A 14,331-nucleotide genomic window follows, 5' to 3' on the forward strand; every position below is an offset into this window, starting at 1 on the left:
TTTATCTCTTGAATCAATAAATCTTGATATTCACTTTAGCAGTTAATGTCTCTTTATACTTTGTTAATTTCATTATACATGTGTGAGCTAAGACACAACAAAATTCACTGAGTTCCCAAAGACCAGTGATCTTCAGTGACCTCCCTGGAATTATCAGTTGGCAATTTCTCAAAGGTATCAAAAGAAAAACAAATCTAAATGTAAGTGTTTGAAGGAGATCATAGCAGTTTTAGCAGCAGAACTTGCTCATAGAAGGCATTCCGTGTATAAGAGGAGTCATGGAAGGAATTGCAAAAACACAGATTATGACAGAAGTATAATAAGACCATTTGTTCCCTGTAGAATTCTTTCTGTGTACAGCATTCTTCAAAGCAAAGCAGCAGTCACTAGTTAACAAAAGCAATGAATACTGCCCATATCTGCAGATGGAAAAATTTGCACACGGGTATTTTACTTTGTGCACAGCATCTCTTACTGGAATCTAAATTTGTTTCACTTAATAGCTTTCTAAACTGTTTACTAACTTGCAGCATCTCTCCTCCATTTCAAAATGCAAGGCAAGCTGCTTTCTCTGATTCTAGTATCAGTTTATCATCTGCCTCCTTCCTATGGAACAATATTAATTCTGCCATATTTTATATAGATTGTAATGTACAGTATGATGGGGAGAGGAAGATGAATATAAACATTTAAGGAAAGCACCAGACCATTTCTGCTGTTCACCAGAACACACGTCCAGTCTCTTATTCTTCTTTCTCCTGCTATTAAAGCTTCTTTACTTTTTTCCTTTTAATCCTTTCTAAAACTTATTTTTATCAGTTTCCCTTCTACAACTAACTTTCCACCTCTTGATATATAAAGTATGAGATACACAGTCTTTTCCTTATATTATGTAAACATTTTTTTAAACAGTTTGGAACTTACAGAAAGCATACACCTAACCCGCTCAATCAAAAAAAGCTTATTTTCATGTTATTTCCATTGTCTTCTCTCCTCTTTTCTGTATGTTATCTATGGTTTCTTCCTGCAAGCTGCTGAGTACCCACAACTCCCACTAGATTCAGTGGAAGTTGCACATAATCAGAACCTCTTAGGATATGGCTCTCACACCAACAGTTAGAGCTGTAAATGTTTCACACAGGAGTTGTTTTGATTCATAAAACTTGCAAAGTGTTCAAATGCAGAGAGCTGGGAGAGCTTTTAAATTCCTTGAACCACTTCATACCTGACAATTTAAAGGATCCAAAGTTGATGCCTACAGAGTTTGGAATGTATAAGGTACAAGAAGCCCACAGTAGCAAATAACTGCACTTAAAGCTTGTGGGCCTTGTAAGCTGGATAGCAGTCTGACAAGTCACTAGCAAGCTAATGACAAAGTTAGCTAGATAGGTTGCACCTACAAACCTGAACTCTTTAAAGTAAAGAAAAAAGAATATTTATAGACCAAAAATATGTTAAGGTGAAATAGCACAGAGTGGATCTAGACAGTACCTAGAGAGAACAACAATTAAAAAGAAAGGAATTAACAGGTAAGATAAATTTACAAGAACCTAGGTATTTGAAATACATATTTAATGTATAAATTCTCTGAACTCTACCATTCATAGATAATCTAACTGATATGACCCCAAGAAACAACAAAGTTTGATTTCTGTCCTTTGCTTTTTTTTTTTCTTTCTTTCTTTTTTGAAATGCTGGTGAATACTTCTATTTGCAGATCTTGTAATTCCAGGATATGTTGGTCCAATTCACAGTCAATTTATCTGAAAAAAAATCCACTTTTTGCCACAAAGACAACAAACCAATTTGGATGGAGCATTTATACTCTGTATCTTTTAAAGTAGACATCAAAATCACCGGAAACTGAGTTGCAATTTTAACTATGATTGGCTAATACTACCATGACTACTCCAAACACTAGATTTACTAAGATTCTAATCGCTGCGGTTTTTAAAATACTCATTTTTTCAACATGAATGCTCCACTATCCTTTTCATCTTCCATGCTTACAAACTCAGTGTAAAAGGTAACCCTCTGCCACACCCCACATCCACCCCAGAAAATCGATGCAAGGAGCTTCACTCCAGCTACGCAATTCACATAGCTGGAGTTGTGTATCTTGCATCAATTTTCTCTGCCAATGTTAACCTGGCCTAAGTAGAAAACCAGAAGACTGAAATTGTAACAAGTACTCCAAGATGTCCTGGATACAAACCAGTGTTGACTGAACTCCCTGGGCTAATGATCATATTGAGTGAAGCTTCTATTTGGCTGAATAGGCCAATCTGGTTAAGGGCTTCCAACTATTATGCAAGAGCTGCTGTGCCACCACTGAACATCATTCCTTTTCCTCACTGAATCATGCAGTGCTCACACACAGATACAGAAATCTGAGTGATGGATGCAAAACTTGACTGGGATTCTGAGTCAGGAGCTCAGGATGAAGGAGGAATATGGGAGACTAAAATGATGATGTGAGGATGCAGGAGAATGAACACTGTCTGGGCCATGCTGGAGCAATCAGAATGAGCCTGACATGGTCCAATGTTAGCTAGAAAATTACTTGTCAGATGACTAGAATTAGAGGAAAGGCATACAGAAGTGAGACTCCCAGCTCAGGTAGAAAGAATTGATCAAGAAATCTGGACTGAGATGACCTCAGGAACAGAAGAGATGGCATTTTTTATTTTCTCTCATGTCAAATAGGTTGATCGTCAGCAATGTTCCCTCTAATTTTTTTCAACCATGTGCAGAATAAATTTTATGCGCAATGAAGCATGCGCACCACCAGTAAAAACACATGCTGCCAGCTATGGGCACTCTGGGTGCATCTACACAGGGATTATCTCAAATAAGCTACACAAATTGAGCTATGTCAATTGTGTAGCTTATTTCAAAAAAGCTTATTTCAAAATTGGGAGCATTTACACAGCTACTTATTTCAAAATAGAGAACTTTTCCTGTGACTGCCCTTACTCCTCCTACAATGAGGGTTACAGGAGTTGGAATAAAGTCCTCCAGCTTGACAATATTTTGACTTTATTTTGAAATAACTGCCTGCTGTGTAGATGCAGCTAAGTTATTTTGAAATAACTAGTTATTTTGAAATAATGTTGCTATGTAGCTGTACCCTCTGTTAATCAGCTGGACAGCATCAGAATCTCTTTTGGATGACCGCCAAGGGCACAGCTTACAGAGAACACTGATTGTCAGGATAGCCCACACTTTAAAAAGTGGTGGTATTGCCGGAGAGTATGAGAAATGTTGCACTCTTGATGTGATCCTGAAAGGTCTGACAGGCATTATAGATAGCATGAAGCCCCAAAACAGGGGTAGGCAAACTTTTTGACCCGAGGACCACATCTAGGTAGGGAAACTGTTCATGTAGGGATGGGGCAAGGGTGCCATTTCAGAAAGGCAGCAGGGGCTGCAGCCACGCATATTGGGACACTGTTTGCTCTTCTTCCCATTCTCCTATCAGGGTGCGAGGGGAAAGTACACAGCTTGCATGCATTCATCTTTCTTCCAGATGCTGAGGAGAGAGGGCAGAGGAGGAGTGCATGCAAGCCTGGCTTGGCCTCGACTCCATAGCCTGAAGCTGAGGCAGTGAGAGCTGTGGTGTTGAGGGACCCAACAGTAATTTGACACAGTAAGAAGGTGCCAAGGACAGAAGACAAGCTGCTAGACAAAGCACCAGAGAATTGAACAAGCAGAGAGTCTGGAATTGAGAGGCAAAGAACGTCTGCTATCACTTGGTATGTTGTTGGCATGGAGATGGTCAGTAATGATGCCAATGTTGTTGGTACTGGACTGAACAGATGCCACATGGCCAGAGCCAGAAGTAAACAGCACAGACTGTAGCAGTTGGATAGACCTGCTCCATCCCACACGCCAAAATAAGTTGAAAGTTGGTCAATGCCCCTCCTAAAGGTGGAATAGTACCTCTGAGACCTGGAATGGTTCCAAGCTCTTTTTATGGGATTTCTTCTTTGCTGCACCAGAAGAGGGCGAACAACCTTTTCCTCATGGGAGAAGCACCAGGATTGCATCATTTGCCACCTCTGTGGGCAACCACTGATAAGATGAGGGCCTTTGTGCCAAAGGGGCCTCCTGCCCTGCTCCAGAATGTTCTGCTTTAGCCAAAAGACTCTCACCACCTGAGTCCTCTTTGTCAATAACTTGCAGATGAAGCACCTCTCTCTAATGTTTTCTTCATTGAGAATCAAGCTCCCATACATAAAGGACAATGCTCAGGCCCTTGTCAGGGGAACAAACAGGGCTGCCAATTGGGGAGGAGACAGAATAGGGGCGCTTGCCCTGAGCCCAGAAATTTAAAAGCATTGTCTACGGGGTGCTCAGGCCTGGCTGCTCCAAGCTGTTCCCCTTCCACCTGATGCCCCACCCCCTTCTGGTAGACCGGGAGCCAAGCCTCCCCTGCAGATTGCCCAGGGCCCGTTGAAGAATGTTGCCAGCCCTGTAGTCATCTAATCTACTAATAATAAACTAACACAAACTAAATCTATACAAGAAAATTTCTCAGAAACCTGAAAGTGTGAGGTAAAGACAACACATGCAGCTCCAACTCTAGCCATGGGCAGTGAAAAGAAACTGAGGCAGTTATGGCAGGATATTGGAAACGTTGATATGTGTGTGTGTGTGTGTGTGGGGAAATCAAACTTACAGTGAAAATATGTTTATCATCTCAGCTACAGCATTGTTCCTGTGTTTACGTAATTTATAATAAGAACCATCTTAGCCAGGACCCCACTGTAAATAAGCAATTGTTCTAAATGGATTTTATTTGGTAAAATAAAGATTGACTGACATAATAAAATAACAGCATATTCTTGTTCTTACCATACAGGCTGTACTCCAGATATCAGCAGGGGTACTGTAACCTGCTCCTATTAAAACCTCTATGGATCTATATTGTCTTGTCTGGATGTCTTCGGTAAAGTGTTTATGCTAAAATGGAAAGAACAGCATTAATGGAAAGAAACTGAACAATAAAAAGTCTTGTTCTGAATAATGAAGGCTAAATAATTAAAATAAGATTTTTATACTTACCACCCAGCAAGCATTTCCCAGGTCAGCAATTTTAACTCTAATTTTATCTGCATTTCTTGGATCCAGAGGATTCACCAATAAGTCTGCAGCACGGGTTTTTGCTAGTACGAATAAGAATTAGAGCAAATAGTATCCATGGCATGTTTTTCATTGTCTATAAACATTTTCTAGTGTAGCACTTCATTAAGTTTCTTAAAAACTTGGGAGATATCAAAATCATTAGCTGACAATTACGATAATTTGAAGTGACAGGTATCTTCACCTTTGTTTCTAATACACTTGGTACTCCAGATGTCTCTAATACAGGAACATCCATGGTATGGAGGAAGTGGCTCTGCACACTGCCCCTTTGGCTCCTCCCTGCTGCTCCCATAGTAGCATAGAGTGCTGCCTGAGAGCAGCGGGAGCGCAGAGCCACAAGTGTCCCCAGGAGTGGGGTCCTGGTAAGCACTTCACTCCCATCCCCCATAATCCAGACCCCACAGTGTCTTCCTTGGGCCAGCAAAATCTTTAATCTGGCACACCCTGTTTCCCAGGGTTGCTGGATTAATAAAACAGTTCAAGTGTAATAGCATATTAGATTGTTAAAAGAATTTTAAAATGTCCTGAAGTCTGCATAATTTTCCAATTTGAACATTCACCCATTCCCATCCTGAACTACCAGTGAAACATTTTACTCACAATTTTAATCTGTTCTTAATATTTCACTCAAAATAGAGGGTATCTAATATGTATCTGATATTGAAGATACTGTTAAGTAAGGTGATTTCTGAAGACACTGATTCATAAGTACAACACTCTGTCCACAACAATCACTTTGCTATTTGCAGATTAAAGAAAATACATAGTTTGCATTGGAAGATGTAAAATGTATAAAATAGATTTTCATGCAGATTAGAAACTGCTAGGTTCTGTATGCTAAGAACAAAATTATTAACTCTGTGGGATATCAGTAGCTCAGAAGTATTAGCATGTGTGGGGGAACTGGAGTTTGTAATTCATGTTTGGTATTGCATTTCCAGACCAACAAGGACAAAGATTCCTATGAAGGACTTGTGCTTCATCTTGGAAGGCACTGAGAAAAAATGTCTCACATCTCAACTGAGTATGAGAAGGTAAAGACAATTATAGGAATCTTCTTTGAGGGGGGAAAATGCCAACCATAACTTGTAATTGTTATGGAAAAAAATAATCAAGTAGAATGTTGATATCGTTTTCAGCTACTACAAACAAATTACAATGCTTCAAAGGACAAAAAGTGATTCTCTCCCTTTCCCCAATGTATTCTGTAAGGGTGGTAGGCTTTTTTTAATCTCCTTCTTCTGAAGCATCAGATATGACTACACCTGGAGTGGGATGTTGGACAGGGAGGGCCAGAGCTCTGAGAATTCTCTCTTGCAGGTCCTTGGGCCGGCTGGTTCTTGCTTACACGCTCAAGATCACTACATATGAGTTAGGAAGGAATTTTCTCCTAAATCAGATTATCAGTGACTTTAGGCCGGTTTTCACCTTCTTTTGCAGTGTGAGGGTGAGAGTAACTAGTCAGGATTATCTGGGTATATCTTAATCATGTAATTATTTCCCTGCCATTGCCACTGGTTCACTCTGGTCCCTGCAATGATCTGTCTAAGCCAATTGGAACTGAGAGATTGTGCTGGGGAAGGGGCAACGTGTGATGCCTCTCCCCCAGTGAGTGGTACAGAGAAGCACATGGAGCAGCCAGCTGCTTTGAGCAGCTTGGAGCTGTTCCCTGCTGTAGGCCACAGGCTGCATTCAAAAGCTTGGTGGGCTGGATCTTGCCTGCCCCAGTCAGTTGTTCTCTGTAAAGATCTATGTAAAACATTTCCTTAATATCCTCAATGGACTCAAGCATTGGGGCATACACAATGATGTCAACAGCAGACTGGTTGTTAATAAACTCAAGAAAAACAATCATAAGTTATAGTGAATCTGACTATCCTAGTATCAGAGGGGTAGCCGTGTTAGTCTGAATCTGCAAAAGCGACGAGGAGTCCTGTGGCACCTTATAGACTAACTGAAGTGTAGGAGCATAAGCTTTCGTGGGCAAAGACCCACATGCATCTGACGAAGTGGGTCTTTGCCCACGAAAGCTTATGCTCCTACACTTCAGTTAGTCTATAAGGTGCCACAGGACTCCTCGTCACTTTTGCTGACTATCCTAGTCACTAATCTACATTTAGGCATTGGTAGCTGGTTGGTCATCTTAATTCTGTATAGAGACAGGGATGCAGTTCAGCAACCACTATTGTGACTGAGCAGTCCTTTTCAGGCTCTCCTCTGCTCACCCTACATGAGGAGAGGGCTAGAAAAGGTGCCCTAAATCTAGGCTCTCATATACAATCTAGGGATGTACGGGTCTAGTCGACTACCTGATAAGCACCAGGAGCTGGTGCTGCGACTGGGCGCGAGGTAGGACAGCTGATTCCCAGCTCGTGCTCATTCCTTTCTGCTGCACCTCTGCTTTTTAAATGTATTAAGAGCCTGGTGGATAAGGGGGAAATCGCAGCATCTGGGACCAGGCGCAAGTCGGGACAGCTCTTAATACATTTAGAGCTAGCAGCTCTTAATACATTTAAAAGGCAGAGCTGAAGTGGGGTTAGCTCCTGGAGTTGGGAGCTAACCCAGCTGTGGCTCTGCAGTTTCCCTCTTATCAAAATTCCATCGACTACTCGATTAGCTGATTAAACACAATTTAACATCCCTAATACACTTTTGGCTGGATTATCATGTTCAATGGGACCAGTCCGCCTGTGGACGAGATAATGACTTTTACTACATGAATTGTTCACACCCAGATGAACAACAATATAATGTATGTCTGGAAAGAAGAAATGCTATGTTGCCAGGGAACTTGCAAGATATAACAACAGTGTCACTGCCCTGAGTGAGACAGATTGCTCAGATGAAGTTCTACTGAGAGAAGAAAGTGGAGGCTAAACTTTTTTTTAAAATGAAAATCTTCAGGCACATTCATGGTGTCAGTTTTGCAATTAGGAATACGTTTGTCATTCAACTTAAAAGAATTTCCTGAAGGAATCTATGAATGTCTTACGACTCTTAAGAAGGCAGGTGTATAACTGGCTAGAAAAGCATACAAGGAGATTAGTTACAAGTAGTTCATAATCAAGCTGGAAGTGCATATCAAGTGAGGGTCCCGCAGGGATATATCCTGGGTCAGTTCTTTAGTATCTTTATAAATGATTTGGATAACGGCACGAAGAGTGCACTGATCAAGTTTGTGGATCGTTTCCAACTGGGAGGGGCTGAAAGCATTTCAGAGGATAGAATAAGAATTAAAAATTATCTTGACAAACTGGAGAAATGGTCTGGAATAAACATGATGAAACTCAACAAGGACAAATGCAAATGACTGTATTGAGGAAGGAATATCCAATTGCAGAAATACAAAATTGGAGATGACTGTCTATAAAGGAGTAATGCAGAAAAGGATCTGGAGATTATAGCTGATCAAAACTAAATATGAGTCAACAATGTAATCTAGTTGCAAAAAAAGCAAACATTATTTGGGAATGTATTAATAGGAGTGTTGTAAGCTAGACATCAGAAGAAAACATTCCACTCTACTCAGCGCTGAGAAGGCATCAATTAGAGTACTGTGTCCGTTTATGGCCATCACACTTTCGGAAAGATGTGGACAAAGTAGTGAAAGTCCAAAGACAGCAACTAAAATGAATAAAGATCAGAAAACATGACCTATGAAATAAGACTGAAAAAACGAAGTGTGTGTAATTTGGAAAAGAGAAGGATGGGAGGGAGACATATAATAATCTTCAAGTACGTACAAGGCTTTTGTAATGAAACGGTTGATAAATTGTTCTCCTTAACCACCGAGGACAGGACAAAGAAGTAATGGGCTTAAATTGTAGCAAGGGAGATTTGGGTTAGACATTAGTAAATCTTAGCAAAAACTTCTTAACTATAGGGGTAGTTAAGCATGGGAACAAATTCTCTGCCATTGAAGGTTAAGAACAGGTTAGCCAAACACCTACCAGAGATGGACTAGTAGCTAATACCTACAGAAGCATGGACTAGACGAACAAAGAAGGTCTCTTTTCTATGATTATCTAGAGACAATTCCTGACAGATGCTGACTAACCTGTAATTTACTACACCTTTCCATTATCAGCTTTTCACTCTGAATCCATTTTGTAGGATACAGGATGAATGTATTCAAGCAGAAAGAAAAGAAAGCTAAAAAGTCTGCAAAATATTTAAAGACCATGTGTCCCAAAGGACCCATCTTCTTTTACTTTTCTAATAGATATCAGGGTAGTATTCTTCAAAAGCCCATATTAGTAGAGTCTTGCATGGACATAAAAATATGGATCATTATCCACTAGGCTCAACCTGTCATGTGATCTGCAATCTTCTAATCAGATTTTATCTTCATCTGCACAGAAAGACATCTCCAGGGGAGGAGGGAGAGTGCACATATAAGTGAGAAGGATGTGGGATCTTGCAGGGAAGAGGCAGGCAGCTTGAGATCAGGGGAGGACCCAGACGATTGGAAAAGGAAAACATAGTGCCCATCTTTAAAAAAAAGAGGGTATGTCTACACTACCACCCTAGTTCGAACTAGGGTGGTTAATGTAGTCAGTCGAAGTTGCAAATGAAGCCCGGGATTTAAATATCCCGGGCTTCATTTGCATCTTGCCGGGCGCCGCTATTTTTAAATCCCTGTTAGTGCGGACTCCCTGCCCGCGGCTACACACGGCACGGAGTAGGTAGTTCAAATTAGGCTTTCTAATTCGAACTACTGTTGAGGCGTACCAGTAGTTCGAATTAGAAAGCATAATTCGAACTACCTACTCCGTGCCGCGTGTAGCCGCGGGCACGGAGTCCGCACTAACAGGGATTTAAAAATGGCGGCGCCCGGCAAGATGCAAATGAAGCCCAGGATATTTAAATCCCGGGCTTCATTTGCAACTTCGACTGACTACATTAACCATCCTAGTTCAAACTAGTGTGGTAGTGTAGACATACCCAGAACGATGACAATCCAGGAAAGTACAGACCAGTCAGTCTCACCTCAGTCCCTGGAAAAATCATGGAGGGAATCCTCAAGGAATCCATTCTGAAGCACTAGGAAGAGAGGAAAGTGATCAGGAATAGTCAACATGGATTCACCAAGGGCAATTCATGCCTGACCAACCTGATTGCTTTCTCTGACGAGATAACTGGCTCTGTGAACATAATTCTTGCCAGCAAGTTAAAGAAGTATGGTTTGGACAAATGGACTGTAAGGTGGATAGAAAGCTGGCTAGATTGTCGAGCTCAATGGGTAGTGATCAAAGGCTCAATGTCTGGTTGGTGGTCGGTTTCAAGCAGAGTGCCCCAAGGATTGGTTCTGGGGCCGATTTTGTTCAACATCTTTATTAGTATCCTGGATGAGGCGATGGATTGCACTATCCGCAAATTTGAGGATGACACTAAGACGGGGAGAGGTAGATATGCTGGAGGGTAGGGATAAGGTCCAGAGTGACCTAGACAAATTGGATGACTGGGCCAAAAGAAATGTGATGAGGTTCAACAAGGACAAGTGCAGAGTCCTGCACTTGGGATGGAAGAATCCGAAGCACTGTTATAGGCTGGGGACTAACTTCAGAAAAAGACCTGGGGATTACAGTGGATGAGAAGCTGGATATGAGTCAACAGTGTGCCCTTGTAGCCAAGAAGGCTAATAGCATATTAGAGTGAATTAGGAGGAGCATTTCCAGCAGATCTAGAGAAGTTATTATTCCCCTTTATTTGGCACTAGTGAGGCCACATCTGGAGTACTGCACCCAACTCTGGGCCACCCACTACAGAAAGGATGTGGACGCGTGAGAGAGGATGAGGGATTTGGGCTTGTTTAGTCTGCAGAAGATAAGATTGAGGGGGGATTTGATAGCAGCCTTTAACGATCTGAACAGCAATCCAAAGAGGCTGTTCTCAGTAGTGACAGATGGCAGAATGAGGAGCAACAGTCTCAAGTTGCAGTGGGGAAGGTGCAGGTTGGATATTAGGAAAAGCTATTTCACTAGGAGGGTGGTGTTGTGGTTGGAAAACTGGACGACCATTGTATTTCGAGGAGTTAGTGAATCTTCCCAGTTCTCATCATGTCTGCAAACTAGAAAATAGGCTTTGGCCTGCTGTTAGCAAGGAAAATTCCCAGCTAGCTAGCTTGTTAGAGAGCTAGGCCATGCCTGGCATGGCTGAGCTCATCGCATAGTTGAAATAAGCTCTGAGGTAAACAAGTCTGTCTGTGAGAATCTTCTCAAACAGGCAGGTGTTTGATTTGTTTTTCCCTCTGCACGTAGTTAGTTGCCACTTCTAGAATTTTAATATACAGGCTATATATTGTTTACTGTTGCCAATCCCCTTTGGACTTCCGGAAGGACCTGGAACTGTACAGAGTTGCCTTTTGGACCTGGCCCAGGAGTCCATCCCTTGCTGAGTCAGAGTCCCCAGCAAGCCAAAGGGAAGTTGTAAGCTTTCTCTTGCCTTTTCTTTTTATATCACCTGTAATATCTAATAAACCTTTCATTTATTCGCATTAAGCGATTTGTTTCTTCTTGGTTACCCTCCAAACCTGAGAGCAGAGTCTGGCTGATTCAGCCTATGAAGTAAGAAAGGTGGTGAAACACTGTAACGGGTTACCTAGGATGGTGGTAGAACCTCCATCCCTAGAGATTTTTAAGTCCCGGCTTGACAAACCCTGGCTGGGATGATCTAGCTGGGGTTGGTCCTGCTTTGGGCAGAAAGTTGGACTTGATAACCTCCTGAGGTCTCTTTCAGCTCTGGGATTCTATGATTGTGAGCAGGGACTGAAATAAAGAGCAGCACAGGAGCAAGGTGAGGATCTCAAGAGATGGGTTGAGGGCAGGAAATGGATTTGCATCATGTGCTGCTGCTGCTCAGAAATCAAGAGCAATGGCATCTGGCAACTGAGACATCTGTCAGATCTCACTGGAGCAGAGGGGTACAGTGTAGGAGCCCTGCCCGTTCCAATCCCCACAGCAGGAGATGGGCTCTACTGCTCTGGAATCTGGCCCTTGCCCAGGGCATTTCTAGCCCTTGCCCAGACCCAGCCCTCCTCTTCTCCCAGAAATCAGCAGCCTCCCTCATATATTCCCCGCACTGTACTAGCCAACAACATAGAACAGCCGAGTGGAATGGGCAGCATGTATTCCCGAACCAGAACTGGGTCTGGTGCTCCAGCAGGTCAGGGCAGAAGGGGAGGGTGGTGGCGTTTGAAGTGCTTGGGTAGGGTGAGCACTAGGCCTCTGTGCTCTTCACTAGGCCCTTCACACAGGGAGGTTTGGGAAACCACCTCCACCTGGCCACTGTGGATAGCTGCGGATATCTGCAGATATGTAGCGCTCAACGCATCAATACACACTTAGGCACTCATAGTATCCAAGTCACAATTCTCAAAACTATTTAATCTATGTGCCAAACTTGCGATGATATCAAATAGCACCCAAATAATGAAGCCCCCAAATTCACAATAAACTTCCTTATAGTTACAAACATCTTACTCTTTCTCCTTTTTAAAAAAAATTACTTCTACTGGAAATATGCGCCAGATTTTTTGAATTTTGCAAAAAGTTCATCTATACTCTATTCCAAATTATTGTTTAAAGACTTTTGAACCAAGAAAATGGGTATGCCTTTTTTACTTAAACCATAATCATCATCGTCGTCTCTACCTCTTATCAGAAAGCATTTCATAGCTCTGTCGAACCAAAACCAATGTTCTTTACATTATCACCTTGTTCATTCGTTCATGGGATCTTTATCCTTTTTTTGATTTTTTTTTTTTTTGTGGCAGATCACTGGCAATAAACTTTCATCAACAGGCTGAAGTTTTTTCTTCTCTCCTCCCTAACATCTACTGAACCTAACAAATCTTTCTCTTGTGTCAGTTTCCAAATATGTCTAGTAAGTGGAAATGCACCAGAATTCTAGGAGCATAGATTCCAGAGCTGTGATTTCATGATTAAATCACATATAAATATCACTTGTCCCTCCTTCCCCTTACTTTTCCTTTATTAGTTAAGTTTACTGTTCTCTGCTTCTTCCCAGTCTCATTATCTTCGAACTCAGCAAGTGCATAATATTCTCAGGAACTAATTTATTTGCTATTCACTATACTCAAAAGACTACTATGCCTGGCTCTGTTCCACACCCTTATTTGTAACCATTCACAAATCTCCTCGTATTCGTTAACCTCCCACACAGTGCTTACATGAAGCCTGATATACAGATCACAACTAGTTCTAAAAAAACCTCACCAAGCCAGTACTTTGTGTCTCAGCCATGCATTAAGAAAATGCAGAGCCTATACTTCTTTTTCCAAAGTCTCACAAGCACATCTGATGTCTTCTGCTCAATGCTAACAAGGCTGTCTGACCTTTATTGTATTGTTCTTAATTAGGGCTGTCAATTGACATGCGTTAACATCTGCGATTAACGCAGGGCAGGATTAACACATTCATTTAACGCGTTAATGCTGTGCTGCCCCTTTGAAGTGCTGCTCCACTGCCCCTTTGAAACATGTGGAGGCGGGCTTTCAAAGGGGCAACCGCCTCACAGCTGGGGACTCCACAGCTGATCCCGGGCTCCGCATGGCATTTCCCCAGAACCTGGGGTCAGCTGACCCTGGGCTCCATGGCAGCTGCCCCTTTGAAATGCCAGAGGCAGCTTTTTAAAGGGGCAGCCACCGCACAGCTGATCCGCTGCGCAGAAATGCTGTGGGGAGCCCAGGGTCAACTGGGGACTGCCCAGCTGATCCCAGGCTCCCTGAGGCATTTCCCTAGAAACCGGGATCAGTTGGGGAGTCCCCAGTTGACGCTGGGTTCCACTGAAATGCCATACAGAATGCCTTGCGCTACCCCTTGGAAACGTCACCCCAGTGCTTCAAAGGGGCAGCGCTGCATGGAGCCCAGGGTCAGCTGGGGACTCCAGCTGACTCCTGGCTCCGCCTTGCGCTGCCCCTTGGAAACGCTGCCCTGGCGCTTCAAAGGGGCAGCACTGCATGGAGCCCGGGTCAGCTGGGGACTCCAGCTCATCCCAGGCTCCATGCAGCACTGCCCCGTTGAAACACCACAGCAGCGTTTCAAAGGGGAGGAACATGCAATTAATTGTGCAATTAATCGCGCTTAAAAAATTTTAATCACTTGACAGCCCTATTCTTAATTCAGATGTTTATTAGTAAGGGTGTTCTAGCCATGGATATTT

The 14,331-nt window shown here is 42.5% G+C and overlaps 1 protein-coding gene across 20 annotated transcripts in view; it reads right to left on the reverse strand.

Annotated features, from left to right (window-relative positions):
- SRPK2 (SRSF protein kinase 2) overlaps nt 1-14,331 on the reverse strand; it is a 248,897-nt gene that overhangs the window by 36,270 nt on the left and 198,296 nt on the right. For all 20 annotated transcript variants that reach the window (XM_089775444.1, XM_089775439.1, XM_089775461.1 and 17 more), the window contains 2 exons: nt 5,068-5,168; nt 4,858-4,965 (listed from right to left, as the gene is read on the reverse strand). In XM_089775444.1, coding sequence (XP_089631570.1) covers nt 4,858-4,965; nt 5,068-5,168 — 209 coding nt within the window. The remainder of the gene's footprint in view (nt 1-4,857; nt 4,966-5,067; nt 5,169-14,331) is intronic.

This window comes from Pelodiscus sinensis, chromosome 1 (genome assembly GCF_052426305.1).
Source record: "Pelodiscus sinensis isolate ZL-2025 chromosome 1, ASM5242630v1, whole genome shotgun sequence".
In the NCBI taxonomy this organism is placed as follows: domain Eukaryota; kingdom Metazoa; phylum Chordata; order Testudines; family Trionychidae; genus Pelodiscus; species Pelodiscus sinensis.